Raw genomic sequence first — 13499 nt, 5'->3', positions numbered from 1 at the left:
TAAACAAACAAGGGCACGTGTCCAGGGGACAGTCTCTGGCTGGGGAAGAAACATTAGCCCCTCCTTTGTCATCTTCTAAGGTGATTGAGGAAGTCAGAGGCCAGGCTACTTGAAGTTATACCTGGAGCCCCATTGAGGTGAGCCTCTTGTGGGTGCGTGAGGAGGGGTCTTGCTGGCAGCCTCTCCAGCTTAAGGGCGTCTTTCTCCCAGTTGCCTGAATGCATCTGGCTCTGCAGCTTTTGGAAATACAGCTAGCGTAGTCTTCCTTTCCTCTGACGGCACCAGCACCTTTATTGCTGGTTCTGTTTTCTGCCTCTTGTGACTAGTTAGTTGTAACTGTTTAAAAAAAATAAATGAAGCATAGAACACAAAAGATTCCAGGGTGAAAATCAAGGGAGAGCATTTCTGGAGCTGGAAGGCATAAGTTCTCTAGGAGCAAGTTTATGGCTGATATTAAAAGACAGAGGTTGTAGGAGAACATGAAATGTGGCCTATAAAAGGCCAGCCAGGCCCAGGCAGTCCTGGAATCCAGGTGAGTCAGAGGTCAGGTGCAGTCCCAGGTGGGCCAGCTAAGCTCTCTGCTTAGTTTTTCACGGGAGTTGAGCTGGATGGTGGGAAAGACTGTCTTTAGGCAGAGGGGACTGTCTTATGAACTGCAGGGCCATGAAGTAAACCAAAGGATACCCCCAAACAGAACTTACCACTTTCAGTTTTTCCATAAAGGTATGAGGCAAATGTTTATGTGTAAAGGAAGACCAGTGGGACTGTTGTTCTTCCCATGATTTCAAAATCTAAAAAGATAATTTGTACAGACCCTGATGTAGAAGGAATTCTTCCACTTTAATTTTATGAAGTATTTGTCTTTCATTTATTCCTTTGGACATGATATTTTTTAGAAAGCAACTCTGTCTGTGTGACCAATTTTAAATACCAGGCAATGAGACATTTCCCTTCTTCATTTGGACACAGGGCTAAACAGAGAAATCCCAGGACCAGCTGAGCTCACATTAAAGATAGTGTTGGATTCTGGAAAAAAGAGCCTGTTGAAACAGAATTGGAAAGAGAAACCTTTTACACTCAGTTCATGGCATCTACACAAACAATTTCTTGTAACCCCTAGGTGCTGGGGGTTACAGACATGAATTACGTATGACCGGGGCCTCTGGGAGCTTCTATGGGACTGTGGGAGGAACAGCAGTTCAGAAATGTACCTCTTGTTGTCCAGGCAGAGACCCTCTGCTAAGTCACATTGCCCATCAGGAAATGCCTCACTCATGTTAGCTTAAAAATAGCCTTCTTGTTTGGTCCCCTTGGGGTGGGATTTGAAAAGCATATATTCCCACCCAGTCCAGTTGTCCTATTTTCTCAGGCCTCAGCATGGATGTGGTTGCCACAGCAACCCTGTAAACAGTATCTAATCTGTGTCAATGATTATATATATATGAAGTCCAAGAAATTGACCCTCCTATGAACATGACAACTGGACTAGGCGAAGAATCCTGCTGTTAGATCAGAATGAAGATTTTTTTCCAAAGCAGATTTGAGTAAGAGAAATGGACACCCCAAGGCTTGAGTACCTAGGCAACTTCCTTTCTGAAGTCAGTCTTGGCCACGACAACGATTGAGCTGCCAGCCCCAAGCCACACATCCCCAAGGCTGCCTTGGCCTTGGTGGCCACAGCATTGGGAAGAAAACACAGCCAGCTCCAGCCTCTGTACTCTGGCTCAAAGAAAACTGTAACTCGAGCTGGATTCATTGCATTCTTTCCTTTTTTCTTTCTTTCTTTCTTTCTTTCTTTCTTTCTTTCTTTCTTTCTTTCTTTCTGGCCTGAAGAGAATGAGGAAATCAATAGCCAAATATTCTAGAACAGGAGTCCACAAACTACAGCCTGCAGGCCAAATCTGGCCTGCTGTTTATTCTTATAAATCTTTATTGAGATGCAGCCATGCCTGTTTCTTTACATATTGCACATGGCGGCTTTCATACCACTAGTTGCAACAGAGACCATGTGGCCCAAAGTCAAACGTATTTACTAGATGCCCTTTACAGAAAAAGTCTGCCAACTCTTTCTAAAAGAAGCAGAGTAAGGATTTGGGGAGAAGAAAAACGATTCTCCATGGAAACCTGGGTTGAAAACCAGGGTGAGAAAGGAGCAATATGGAAATGTAGTCCGTGAGGCTGAGGAGGCCGCTCGACGTCCAGTCCACAAGTCTCTGAAGCCTGAGACAGGAAACGGTTGTCTCCTGAGAGAAAGGCTTTACCTCTTTTAACCAGAGAGCAATTAAGAGATGGTGGCTTCTCAGATCTGTTTCCGTTTTCCAGAAAGTCTTCTTCCAGGTAAAGAAACTGATGGGGCTTTGCCAACCAGTGAGTGGAGGGAGGTGGGAGAGACCGCTTCCAAGCTGGTGGGGAATTTGTCTGATTCGGGCAGCCAACCTTGCATTTGCCCAGAACGCTAGGGAGATGGCGGGGGGCAAAAGTGGATGGAGGAATTTCTTAGAGGCCCTGGTTGGCACTCAGCATTGTTCTTAAGAGGAAAATTGGGAGTTTGGCCCATTGGCTTCATAGGGAACCTGTACTCTTTGTACTTAGTAAAGGAGAAGTAGTCTTTACTTGCTCCTGGAAAGTCTATGCTCTCAGCTGGGCATTCTGAGGCTTCAGTCTGCCCACCACCTGCCCCAGAAAGATGCTTTTCCGTTCCTCGGGAAACAATACAGTCATTTACCCATAGAGACAAATCCAGGTGCAAAGCCCAGGAACCCTGAGTTTCAGCCTCAGCCTGCCCAGTGCATGAGGCAGGTCTCTTGATTCTCTCTGTCTTGCTACTCTACCCATAAAACAACTGCATTCCCAGCCTGGGAAGGTCTTTGCCTGAAGCCTTGGCTTATTTTCATCTTATAACTGTGGAAATGGAGTCCTGGGCTAATTTCTGAGCTGGTGCTTTATCTTCTCGGAATAGGTACTTAATTTTAGGTGGTGAGTGTATGCACCCACAAACCATGTGCATATATATATGTGTGTGTGTGCATATATCCCCGTGTGTATACATCAATATATAGAAATGGTGGACTCAGTGCTTGCCTTTGTTGGATGGAAATTAGCAGCACTGGAAGACCCAAGCCAGCTTCAGGGGTAGGAAATAGTAGAGTACAAGGGGAAGGCAGACCAAGGACAATGAGCTTTCACAAAGCCACAGGCCCCTCATCAGGAGGCTGAACACGTGCATGTCACTGAGGGGTGGGTGCTACAGCTATGGCGTTGATGAGCAATGTTTTAGATTGGCCAAGGTTGGGGCACCCACCGTGGGGCTCCCCATTTCAGTGGCCACCCCATTTCTCGGAGCACCGCATGGTACTCCAGCGTTGACCAGGCAACCTCAGCCTGGTCTGGGGATGCCAGGCTTGGGGGACAGGCACAACGGTGAGCAGGACCAATATGGTCCCCGTCTTTATGGAGCATAATTTTAACGGGGGAGATAAACAGGAAACATGTACTGATAAAATCAATTAGTTACAAACCAGACGAGCAGTAGCAGGAGAAAGTGCTCGAAACTACAAGAACTTACAATGGAAGCCTGAGCTCATGGGGGGCTCAGAGATGTGTTTTTGATTTGTTTGTGGAAGGATGAGAGGACACACACTGGGTGAACGAGGTGGAGGAACTGGGGACCGGCTTTGGTGGAGGCCCTGGTTTTCCTGTGAACGCCAGTCTGAGGGGTAGCCAGCACAGGAGAGACAGACGGACAGACGTGAGGAGGGCAGGGACCAGGTCTTGTCAGATTGTGTGCCACAGGATGATTAAGGTCACGTCCTTTTCATCACTTCTCACCTGCTTTCCACCCCACACCCAACGATGGGGAACTCAAACTGTCCCTCTCGCCTGTGACCCTGGAAAGCCACGTGCCAGGAGGAGCCTGTCAGCAGGGGCAGGGCTGGGTATTGTGGGGTCTGAAGCTTATATAATTTGGGAAGAAAGTTCCCTTGAAGAAAAATGTGAAATTACAAAAGACAAAGTCAGGGCATGACAGGGAGGGACCTTCAGGTTCAAATCAAAGGCGAAGTCACCTTTGGTGCTTTTCCCTCATTCCTACCCTTGGAGAGCCTGCTTCTCTTGCCTGAGATATCCGTGCAGTCCACATCCACTTACTCCTGTTCTCTCCTTGCTTGAGATGGCAAATAAAGCACCAATGTCTTTTATTCGAAGTCTGGTGGAAATCTGGCTCTCTCCTTCCCCCCAGTAGTGTCCAAAGGAACATGGGAATTTCCTTTTTTTGCCCAAGCCTTCCGTGCCTTCCGTGAGTTTCTCCTTGCCACAATCAAGGCAGGGAATGTTGGCTGGGGCACTTTATTCTTTTGAAAATGTGAAAGAATATGAATTTCCATAGGCGAAATTATTCTGTCTGGTAGGTCTAGACTGTCCGTGGGCCAGCAAGTTCACTGGAGTCCGTGTTGGCACTCTGAGAGCCTCTTGGATGTACCCTGTGGGACAAGAACAAATCACTTGGAACTGTGTTCTGTGGTGGGGGAAAACCCACAAACACTAGCAGTGACAGAGAAGATGTTTAATAGTGAATGACTTACAACTAAAAAATGACAACAGGCTCTTCTCTCCAAAATCCAAAATGATCAAAGCCACTTCACAGTAGTGAGGAGTGTCTGTCAGCCTGGAACGCCGGGAGCCTGCTGTCCATAGATTAGCCACGTCAGAGAGCTCCAGACCAGTACGAGGGAGGGACTGGCTAGCCCGCTGAGGACCGCAGGGGAAAACTGTAACTCCTCCCGATTCCCCTGCCAGCCTCCCCAGGTGGGCCCAGCTCAGCACACTGCACAAGCCCTCTGGACAGATGGCAGGCTTGGCACACCGACTGTCCGGCCCAAGCACTGGGGGGGGGGGGCTTTGGCCATTAAGGCCCAATCTGGGTTAGAGGCTGCCCTCCAACCCCCCCACCCCTGAGATGTGGGAAAGAGTCCCCTGAGCCCTGGTGTTGTGCCCTCAGCCTGATAGCCTCATTGCTTTTGACTTTTCTCTTTGGAACTAAGCATTATAATATCCCATCTCTCAGGCAGAACCCATCTCCAATAGAGATTTTCTGCCTCCCCAAGACAGCAAACAGAAGAAAATGACCACACTATAATCTAAGAATTCTTTACACAACTGGATTATTATTCACGCACATCTGAGGGCATTTAGAGATCTTGTCAGACTTGGAAAGGACACCTGCCATGTCCCCTTCTTGAGGAACCCATCTGAAGAAGCACCTGGGTAGACTGAGACGTGAGCCACATAAGGAGTGCGCTCCACAGCCCAGGCCCCCACTGATGCGGGTCTCCTGGAGCCTGAGGAGGAGTCCTCACTGCGGTCCGGGGGCTGGCTTTGTGGAGGGGAGGGCGGGAAGCTTCCACAGAAACAGTCAGCACTGATTTGGAAGCAAGTAGTTGGCTGGTATTTACCCCTTTGCCGTTCAATCCTGTCTTTCCTGTTGTCTCCCCCCCACAGACTGTCTTTGAGAGGAACTGCCGTTCGGAGGACTGTGCCGCCGACCTGCAGCTCCAGGGTCAGCTGCTGCTCTCCAGGTAACTCAGCGCTCCTTCTGCAGCCGTGTTCTGGGAGGCACGTTTGTCGTGACCCCAGGCCCAAAACCTGAATGTGCAGATGCCCCCCACCCCCACAAAGAGGATAACTAGAGTTGGTGGGATACAGTGTAATGGTATACAACGGTATTTTATAGCTTACAAAGAAATATGTATATTATACAGTAATTTTTTTAAAAGATGTTATTTATTTGAGAGCAAGTTAGAGCATGCGCACCGTGCAGGAGCTGAGAGGGAGAGGGTCAAGCAGACTCCCTGCTTAGCTGAGCAGGGCACTGGATGCGGGGCCTTGATCTCAGGACCCCAGGATCATGACCTGAGCCGAAGGCAGACTCTTCACCGATTGAGCCACCCAGGCACCCCTACAATAGTTTTAAAAACAGCTATCATCTGGAGGGGATAATTTGCTTTTTGTTTCATTTATAGTTCCACGTATCTCAGTTTAGCCTGTATTTCTGATTTGTGTGATGTATTTGGGTGATGGAGGTGGTATTTCATACTAATACTCATTGTATTAGATTGAACTATAAGAAATTGCCAGTATTTAACTGGGACAGGTCATATGATTCAACATACTATTATATGAAGATTCTTTTAACTGCTCCCCCCACACTTAACAACAGCATCTGCTTTCACAACAGGTAAAGGTTCTATGGCGGCGGGAGGGGGTGCAGGAGAGGGGCAGGTGGTCCTGATCCAAGGGAACAGACAGTCCCTGTTGTTTCAGGCTTCCCTCCCATTGTACGAGAGCCCCCCGGCGACGGTACTCCACACACAGGCCTTCTGTTTCCTCTCTGCCAGCCTTTTCTTCTAGGTGTCTTGTAGGATGAAGGTGCTGGCTTGAATCATTTGGCCACATTTCAGAGAATGGTTTCCTTTCAAGACAGTTCTTTCTGAAAGATTGTTTTGGCCTGGGGGCCAGAAAGTCTCTCTATACATTTATTTCCATTCCTCAAAAACCGTCCTCACTTTTGAGAGTTTTTCTCAAAACGCCATACTATGTCCCTTATTTGTAACCATGCGAGTTAAGTTTGGGTGGGATGTAAGAAGTATCCCATCATGAACCAGTGGCTGCACTGGAACACTTACTTATGTTGATAAATAATCTATTATTCATCAAAGGAAAGTAATTCTAAATTCTTTTTCTTTTGTTTTCATTTATTGGGCAAAAGGTGATGTAACACCCCCCCACACGCACACACACGCGCGCCCAAATACTCCTCCAAGCCACTTAAATGTTAATTAGCATTACTTTGACTTAGGACAAAAGTGGTAGATTAAAGTGGTATATGTTTTGCCAAGCTTAGAAGACGACTTCAAACAAATGAAGTGGATATCGGAATTTTTGACATTAAGAAGTTCCTGGGGTTATTAGAGAAACCAGATCTAAAGAAAGTTCATAAATTATCAGGCCATTACTTTTATTTTAAATAGATCTTCCAAAAAGTGTCTTAAGGACAAAGTAACATAAAACAAAAATACAATTTTTTTTTTTGTCTTGAGGCAGACAGTAAATGTTGGAAATTTGTTTTGGATCAGAAAACTTTGTGTGTTGGGAAACTGTTCACTCACTCCAAGGTTAAATATTAGGTTAGGGAAGTCCTGATGTTCTTGCTGCCCGTTAATGGACATAGTCAAGTTTATCGCTGTTCAATTGTGCTTTTCATGTATTAAGATATATAACCCAAGGCTCATGGTCAGTAAGGCACCTTGTGGTTAAAACTGCCTCCATTGCCCCTCAGGAGTGCTGATCAGAATGAGTTCTGCTCTGTGGGCCCAGTAATTGATAATTTGAGAACTGGTATTGTGGCCAGGACCCAGACCCCCATATGTATCAGCTAGCTATAGCCACGGAAAAATGCTGCATGACAAAGCACCGCAAAACTCAATGGCTGGAAACAGCAATCATCTACTCTCGCGGTTCTGCAGGTTGACTGAGGGTTGGCTAGTCCAGGCTGGGTTCAGCTGGACGTTGGCTGACTTACCTATGTATCTGGGGTTCAGCAGAGGGTAGGTTGATCTCGGCTAGGTTCCAGTGAGCCAGTTTAGTTCTGCTTCATGTGTCTTTCATTGTCCTGCTGGAACCACTCGGCTAGCATGGGCACATTCTTCTCATGACTTGGTGATAGCACAAAGGGCAAGCAGAAACATGCAATAAGCCTTAAGGTCTCAGCTCAGACCTGGTGCAGTCTTACTTGAGCCTTACTCTATTGGTCATAGAAAGTCATATGACTGACCCCAAAGTCAGGAGACAGGAAACTATTCTGTGCCCCCTTAATGAGAGGAACTGCAAAGTCACACAGCAGAGGACATAAGTTCACAGAGGGGTGAACTGAGACCTATAAGGCAGTCAGTCTCCTCTACCACATGAAGAAGAGGGCAGCTCTCTTTCCTGATACCTTATAGTTTTCAGGGCTATTTCAGCCTTTCTGGTAATTCCATCATCCTCGACTCAGACATGAGACCTAGAGACTGGGTAAGAGGATTTTTCTGAATCTCCTTTTTTTTTTTTTTTAAGATTTTTATTTATTTATTTGACACAGAGACAGCCAGTGAGAGAGACAACCAGTGAGAGAGAGACAAGCAGGGGGAGTGGGAGAGGAAGAAGCAGGCTCCCAGCAGAGGAGCCTGATGTGGGGCTCGATCCCAGAATGCCGGAATTATGCCCTGAGCTGAAGGCAGACACTTAACAACTGAGCCACCCAGGCGCCCCAAAGGATTTTTCTGAATCTCAGAAGTGGTGTCCTTGGATGAAAGCTATGATCATCTCCTTAGGATGAATTATTTCCCAGGAGGCCCCCCCTGGTCTCTCAAAATAGCCTTTGTCTGGATCTCCCATTAAACCTTCATTGTATCTTGGGCCCATAGCTGTCCCCAAAGGAGTCATCAGAGAAACCATAATTGGTAGCTGGATGGGGAGAGATACAAAACCAAATGGTGATTTCGGGTACGTTGGATTTCCCCAGATCTTCACGTAGAGCCAGGCACAAAGTGAGAGAAGGCACAGTCAGTAAACTGCTCCTTGAAGCCAGGGTCTGAATTTGGTTGACAAAAGCTTAGTTGCTGGAACCAGAACTGAGCTGCTCTGGTTTATCACTGAACTCTGTTGAGCCATGATTGCCCTGGGTGGGATGCACATCCTGTGATTGCTCGTCAGGGAAACACTGGCACCATGCTGCAGAAACGAACGGTGTGTGTGCCCTGCTTTCCTGGCATGCATAGTGTAGGTGGGAGAGGGCAGCTGGGTGGTGGCGGCACCACCTGGTCTGGGCTAGAAGAGAGGTAGGTGGGTCATGATAGGGCCCAGGAACGGCTTCCAAGAGGAGGAATGAAGGGGCATGAGCAGCAGGATGCAGGTATTCTGGGCAGAGGGAAAATGTGAGCAGAAGCATGGAGGTGTGGAGGGCTGATGCCTATGAAGATCTGCAGGTGCTGGAATGAAGGAGAGGGGGTCAGGAGCACATGGTGAGAGATGAGGCAAGACTGAGAGAGAGTGACACAGTGTGGGTCCTCTGGTACTCTCTTGTTCTCAGAGAAAGCTTGTGTTTTGAGTCAGCCCTTCCCCATCCACCTCATTTCCGAGTCCGTGTCACAGGTGCACTGAGTCCCTTTGTCCTGGCACAGGAGCACCCTTGGCAGCGTTGGACGTATGAGATGTGTTGATCTGCACCATGGTGCCTCCCCAAGGACTTCAAAAGGGCAATTTGGACATGACTTTTGCCTTTCATAATGTCTCTGGAACCTAGCTCTCATGTTAGCTGTGACCCACTGTACTGAAAAGTTGAAGCCAAGTGGTAAGAGGAAAGATCCCTCCAATGACTGGGGTAGACAGTGCAGGACAAGGTGTTGTGGCTGGAAGCAGCCAAGTACCCACCAGACTGAGGAGGCTTTGTCTGGAGAAGACAGAGGGAAAGACATCTGGGAGTGATTGGGTCACCCAGAGTGGCCGGGGATCAAGCCAGGAAATGCTATCTGTGACAGGGACTCATGGATGTTTTGATTTTTCTCTCCAGAGAGCATGAATTCTGGCAGGCCTGTTGTCTCTTAAAACAATCAACTCTTTAATTAAAGGTTCACAGTCTTTAATGGGCTTGAGCCCATTTCCAAAACACGCCATTTCCAAAATGTCCAGGGACAGGGATGAAGGTGTTTGGATTGCTTCTATTAAAGAGAACTGAAAACTCCCATTTGTAAAGTGATGCAACTATGTTTTGTTTTGTCTGTCTGAATACTTAACAGTATCTAAGACTACATCACGTGACTAAGATAAAGAAAAAACAATGTAGACTATGGCAGTTGATCTAAAAATACATATATATTTTTTTGATGCCTCCCGTAGGAGATCAGTGGAACATTTCAGTGCCTTCTGGCTAGCCAACCCGAATAACGAAAGAACTCTTAAGGAAAGTGAAAAGACACAGTAAAACATTTATGAAGTAAGAAGAACCATCTAGTGGCCACATATAGTGGTCCTACGTTGGTAGCCTTAACAATGCTATTATCACAGTGGAGGTGTGGGGTCAAGTGCATGTCCCAAAATCATTGGCTGGGAGACAGGTAGCTCCATCCATGAGAAATCAGCCTTCGAGAGGAGGATCACTCCACCCAGAGAACTATTTAGAACCTGAAACAAATTATTCTTCTCAAAAGTGCAAAGTGGCCGGAATTATCAACTGCACAGCCTGCGGTAGAGGTAAAGTCTTGTTTGATAAAGGGGACGAGACCTCTGTCTACGGGACCCCTACCATGCACTGGAAGCCCTAGAGAGTCATCAGTAAACACAGACACACGGTAGTGTCTTACCAGCTATGCAACCTTGGGCAAGTTGCTTAACCTCTCTGTGCCTGTTTCCTCATCTGTTAAATGGGAGAAATGATAGCAACACCTTATAAAGTTATTCCAAGTATTTAATAAATTAAAACATTTAAGTTCTTCTGAAAGTGCTTGGCATATAATAGGCACTCAGCAGATGAGGGTTAGCATTATTCTTTCATTTAATCCTCTCAGTGACACTAAGAAGTAAATATTACTACACTCTTTTTAGTGGGGAGGATACAGATGCCAGGGAAGCCTGGTTACTGGCTCAAGTCATTAAAGCCAGAATGGCTAATTCTGCATCTTGCTTTCCTTCTGTGCACTAGCCTCCGTAGCTGTTGGGGACCGATACCCACTGGCTCTGAACCAAAAGTACCAAGGCTGGGGACCTTGAGGAGAAAGTCCTCCTCTGTATGAGAAGTCCCATCCAGAAAGGAGGTGGATGGGTTAAAAAATCCATTATCAAGGTAGCTTCCATCCATCCCTGCTCCTGCTTCCTCATGAACTGTCAGACATGTGAAACTCTACTCAACAGCTTTTCCCTCTGGAGACATTTGCTGCCTGTCCTGCTGGGTTGGTGGTGGTCTCTGCATTGAGTCACACATTCTTAACCCAGATAGGTTGGATTTTCCTCTCCATGGAGGGCCTCAGATTTGACCTCGAGCTTGTGGCTGGCATATCAGCAGTTTCCTCAAATGTAAAGTCGCCGCCATTGTTATTATTTTATGAGGGAAGGTGAGCAGGAGCTGATCAGAAACCTGGAAAACTTGTGCCCTGACCAGAATATTAGCCATTTGATTTCCTGTTTCTTCCCCTCGCTGTCTGTCCCAGGTCTGGAAGAAAAATGCAAAAGAAGTCTGTTGATGGGGAGCAGCTGGCTTTTTCAGTTGCTGTTTCTGGAATCTCTGGAAACAGGAATGGTTTTTTCGAGGGTGTATTCTTGAAAGAAAAATGAAATGCTCCAGTGAATAGGAGTTTTTGAAATGAGTCAAAGGATTGCTTGCTCATCCTCACTCCCCTCTCTCGGAATAAGTCTTTGCTTTTGCTCTGATGTGGGTTCCCTAATGGGAAGCAGCAGGTGTGTCTCCCACATTCAGGAACACATCAAGGCTGAATGGACATGTGGGTGGTCCTTCTGTGGGAGTTACCTAGGCAGAGGGTAGGATTTAGGCCCCTGGGAAGGTAATCGGCAGAGTCAGGCAAGCAGAGACATTCATACACTGGGAGGGGTATTGAAGGATGCAGTATCCTTCCAGAGTGCCTAGCTTCTACTCACCTGAGAGGAAATGACACAGCACTAGAATATCGTTTATTTGACAAATAGTAACAAAACACTGGCTGTGGATAAACCAGGCTTGGTGGAAACGAATAGGGACAATTTACTGCATCCCAGTGCAACACTAGTGTATCAGTTACTTACTGCTGTGTAACAAGTCACCCCCAAACTTCATGCGTTGGAGAAACAACCGCTTATTTATCTCCTAATTCTGTGGGTCATCTCTTTAGGCTGGGCTCAACTGTTTGGGTCTTCTGGTCTCCTGGGCTCCCTCGTGGATCTGCAGCCAAGTTCAGGTTGGCTAGTTGCCTCTGTTTGTGACGATTGGCTTGTCATTGGCCAGAGTTCCTCCCCTGGCCTCCACATGGTCTCTCATCCTCTAGCCAGCTAGCCCAGGCTTATTCTTACTGTGGGGCAAGGGTCTAAAACCTAGAACATCAATGCACAAGGACTCGTGAGATCTAGTTTCATTGTCACATTCTGTTGATCAAAGCAAAGTCACAGGGCCAATGGGATTCAAGAGGTGGGGAAATAAACTCTGCTTCCTGGTGGGAGAGGCTGCAATGTCACATGACAAGGGATGTGAACGGAGAGACGCCATCAGTCAGTTCATCACATCCAGCGTCCCCAGTGGATGGCTGCAGCTTCATCCTGCAAGGAGATGCTAAGGAATGGTGGAAAACACCTCACACTGCATCAGAGGGAAGGAGGGACTGGGGTATTTGACTCTCAGTCATTGGTTGAGGGCTACTCTGGAGTTGGGAGGGTAGGGACAATTAATTCCCTGGCACCTCCAGCCTGTGACAGCAGCCTTGTCTAGTTCTAGAAAAAGATCCTTGGATACATAGATGCAAACACTGGCAGCTGGAAGTCAGCAGGAGCATTTGAAACAATCCGAGGGGGGTGGCAGGGGCATGGATTATGTCTGCTACACCCACTTTTGTGAAGAGTCTCAGTTGATGAATGTATTCCGGAATTTCTAACAGGAGCGTTATAGCACCTTTTGACCCCAAGGCTTATTCCCTTTAAAAGTTCCTGAGAATGCTTTCTTTCCATGTTTTGTCAAATACCCAACATTTTCCATTACTATGGTAACTTTATTTCCTATTGCACTCGTTTGTATCTTATTCCTTTGTCCCTTCTCTAACCAACATAACCACATATTGCCCACATGCTGAAGAGCATGAGTTGTTGAGTAAACCCATGAGCCAAGTACAGGGCTGGGAGCTTTGTTCCCATTTTCCTGAGGGCAGCAGGAAAGGCAGGTAAGGGATGTGTCCACAGCACATCCCAGCAGAGAGGATAAACCCTCTGGCTCCTCCACCATCCTGGGAGAGCCCTGAGTGGAGCTAGGTCAGGCAGCTGTGTTTCTTTGGAGCCCTGGCTCCAGCCAGGCTGGGGATTAGCACAGAGGGTGTTCTGAGATGCCCTCTCCGTTGTCCTACATAGTAACTCAGGCAGGGTAGAAACAAGCCCAGCTCCCAGGGGCTCATTGTTAGTGGTTTGCATGTATGTACTGGGAGCCATAGCATTTCAGGTGCAGAACGGGAAGCTGATAGGTGGGAATTGGAGTCACTTATCTGAGGCCCAAAAGAAAGTTACATGGCAGTGGCAGGAAAAACACCTGCTGGTAGGTTCCTGAGTCCAAGTCCAGTGTCCCAACCATTAGACCCATGGCCCATGTCTTTAAATAGCCATGGCAGCAGCTTGGAGAACCTGGCCTGTCTCTGATGTCCACTATGTCCCTAACCAAGTGGAAATGACTTTAAGAACTTCCTTCCCATCTCAGTGCAGATCTGATTTGTAGTTTCCTAAAT

General features: G+C 47.2%; 1 protein-coding gene across 1 annotated transcript in view; it reads left to right on the top strand.

Annotated features, from left to right (window-relative positions):
• Nucleotides 1–13499, top strand: part of ITGA9 (integrin subunit alpha 9) — a 332075-nt gene that overhangs the window by 162452 nt on the left and 156124 nt on the right. The window contains exon 16 of the mRNA XM_034662244.1: nt 5497–5573. Within this exon, the coding sequence (XP_034518135.1) occupies nt 5497–5573 (77 nt within the window). The remainder of the gene's footprint in view (nt 1–5496; nt 5574–13499) is intronic.

The sequence above is a fragment of the Ailuropoda melanoleuca genome, chromosome 6, assembly GCF_002007445.2.
Source record: "Ailuropoda melanoleuca isolate Jingjing chromosome 6, ASM200744v2, whole genome shotgun sequence".
NCBI lineage: Eukaryota > Metazoa > Chordata > Mammalia > Carnivora > Ursidae > Ailuropoda > Ailuropoda melanoleuca.
The sequence above is the reverse complement of the archived record's forward strand: the minus strand, read 5'-3'. Positions and strand labels throughout refer to the sequence as shown.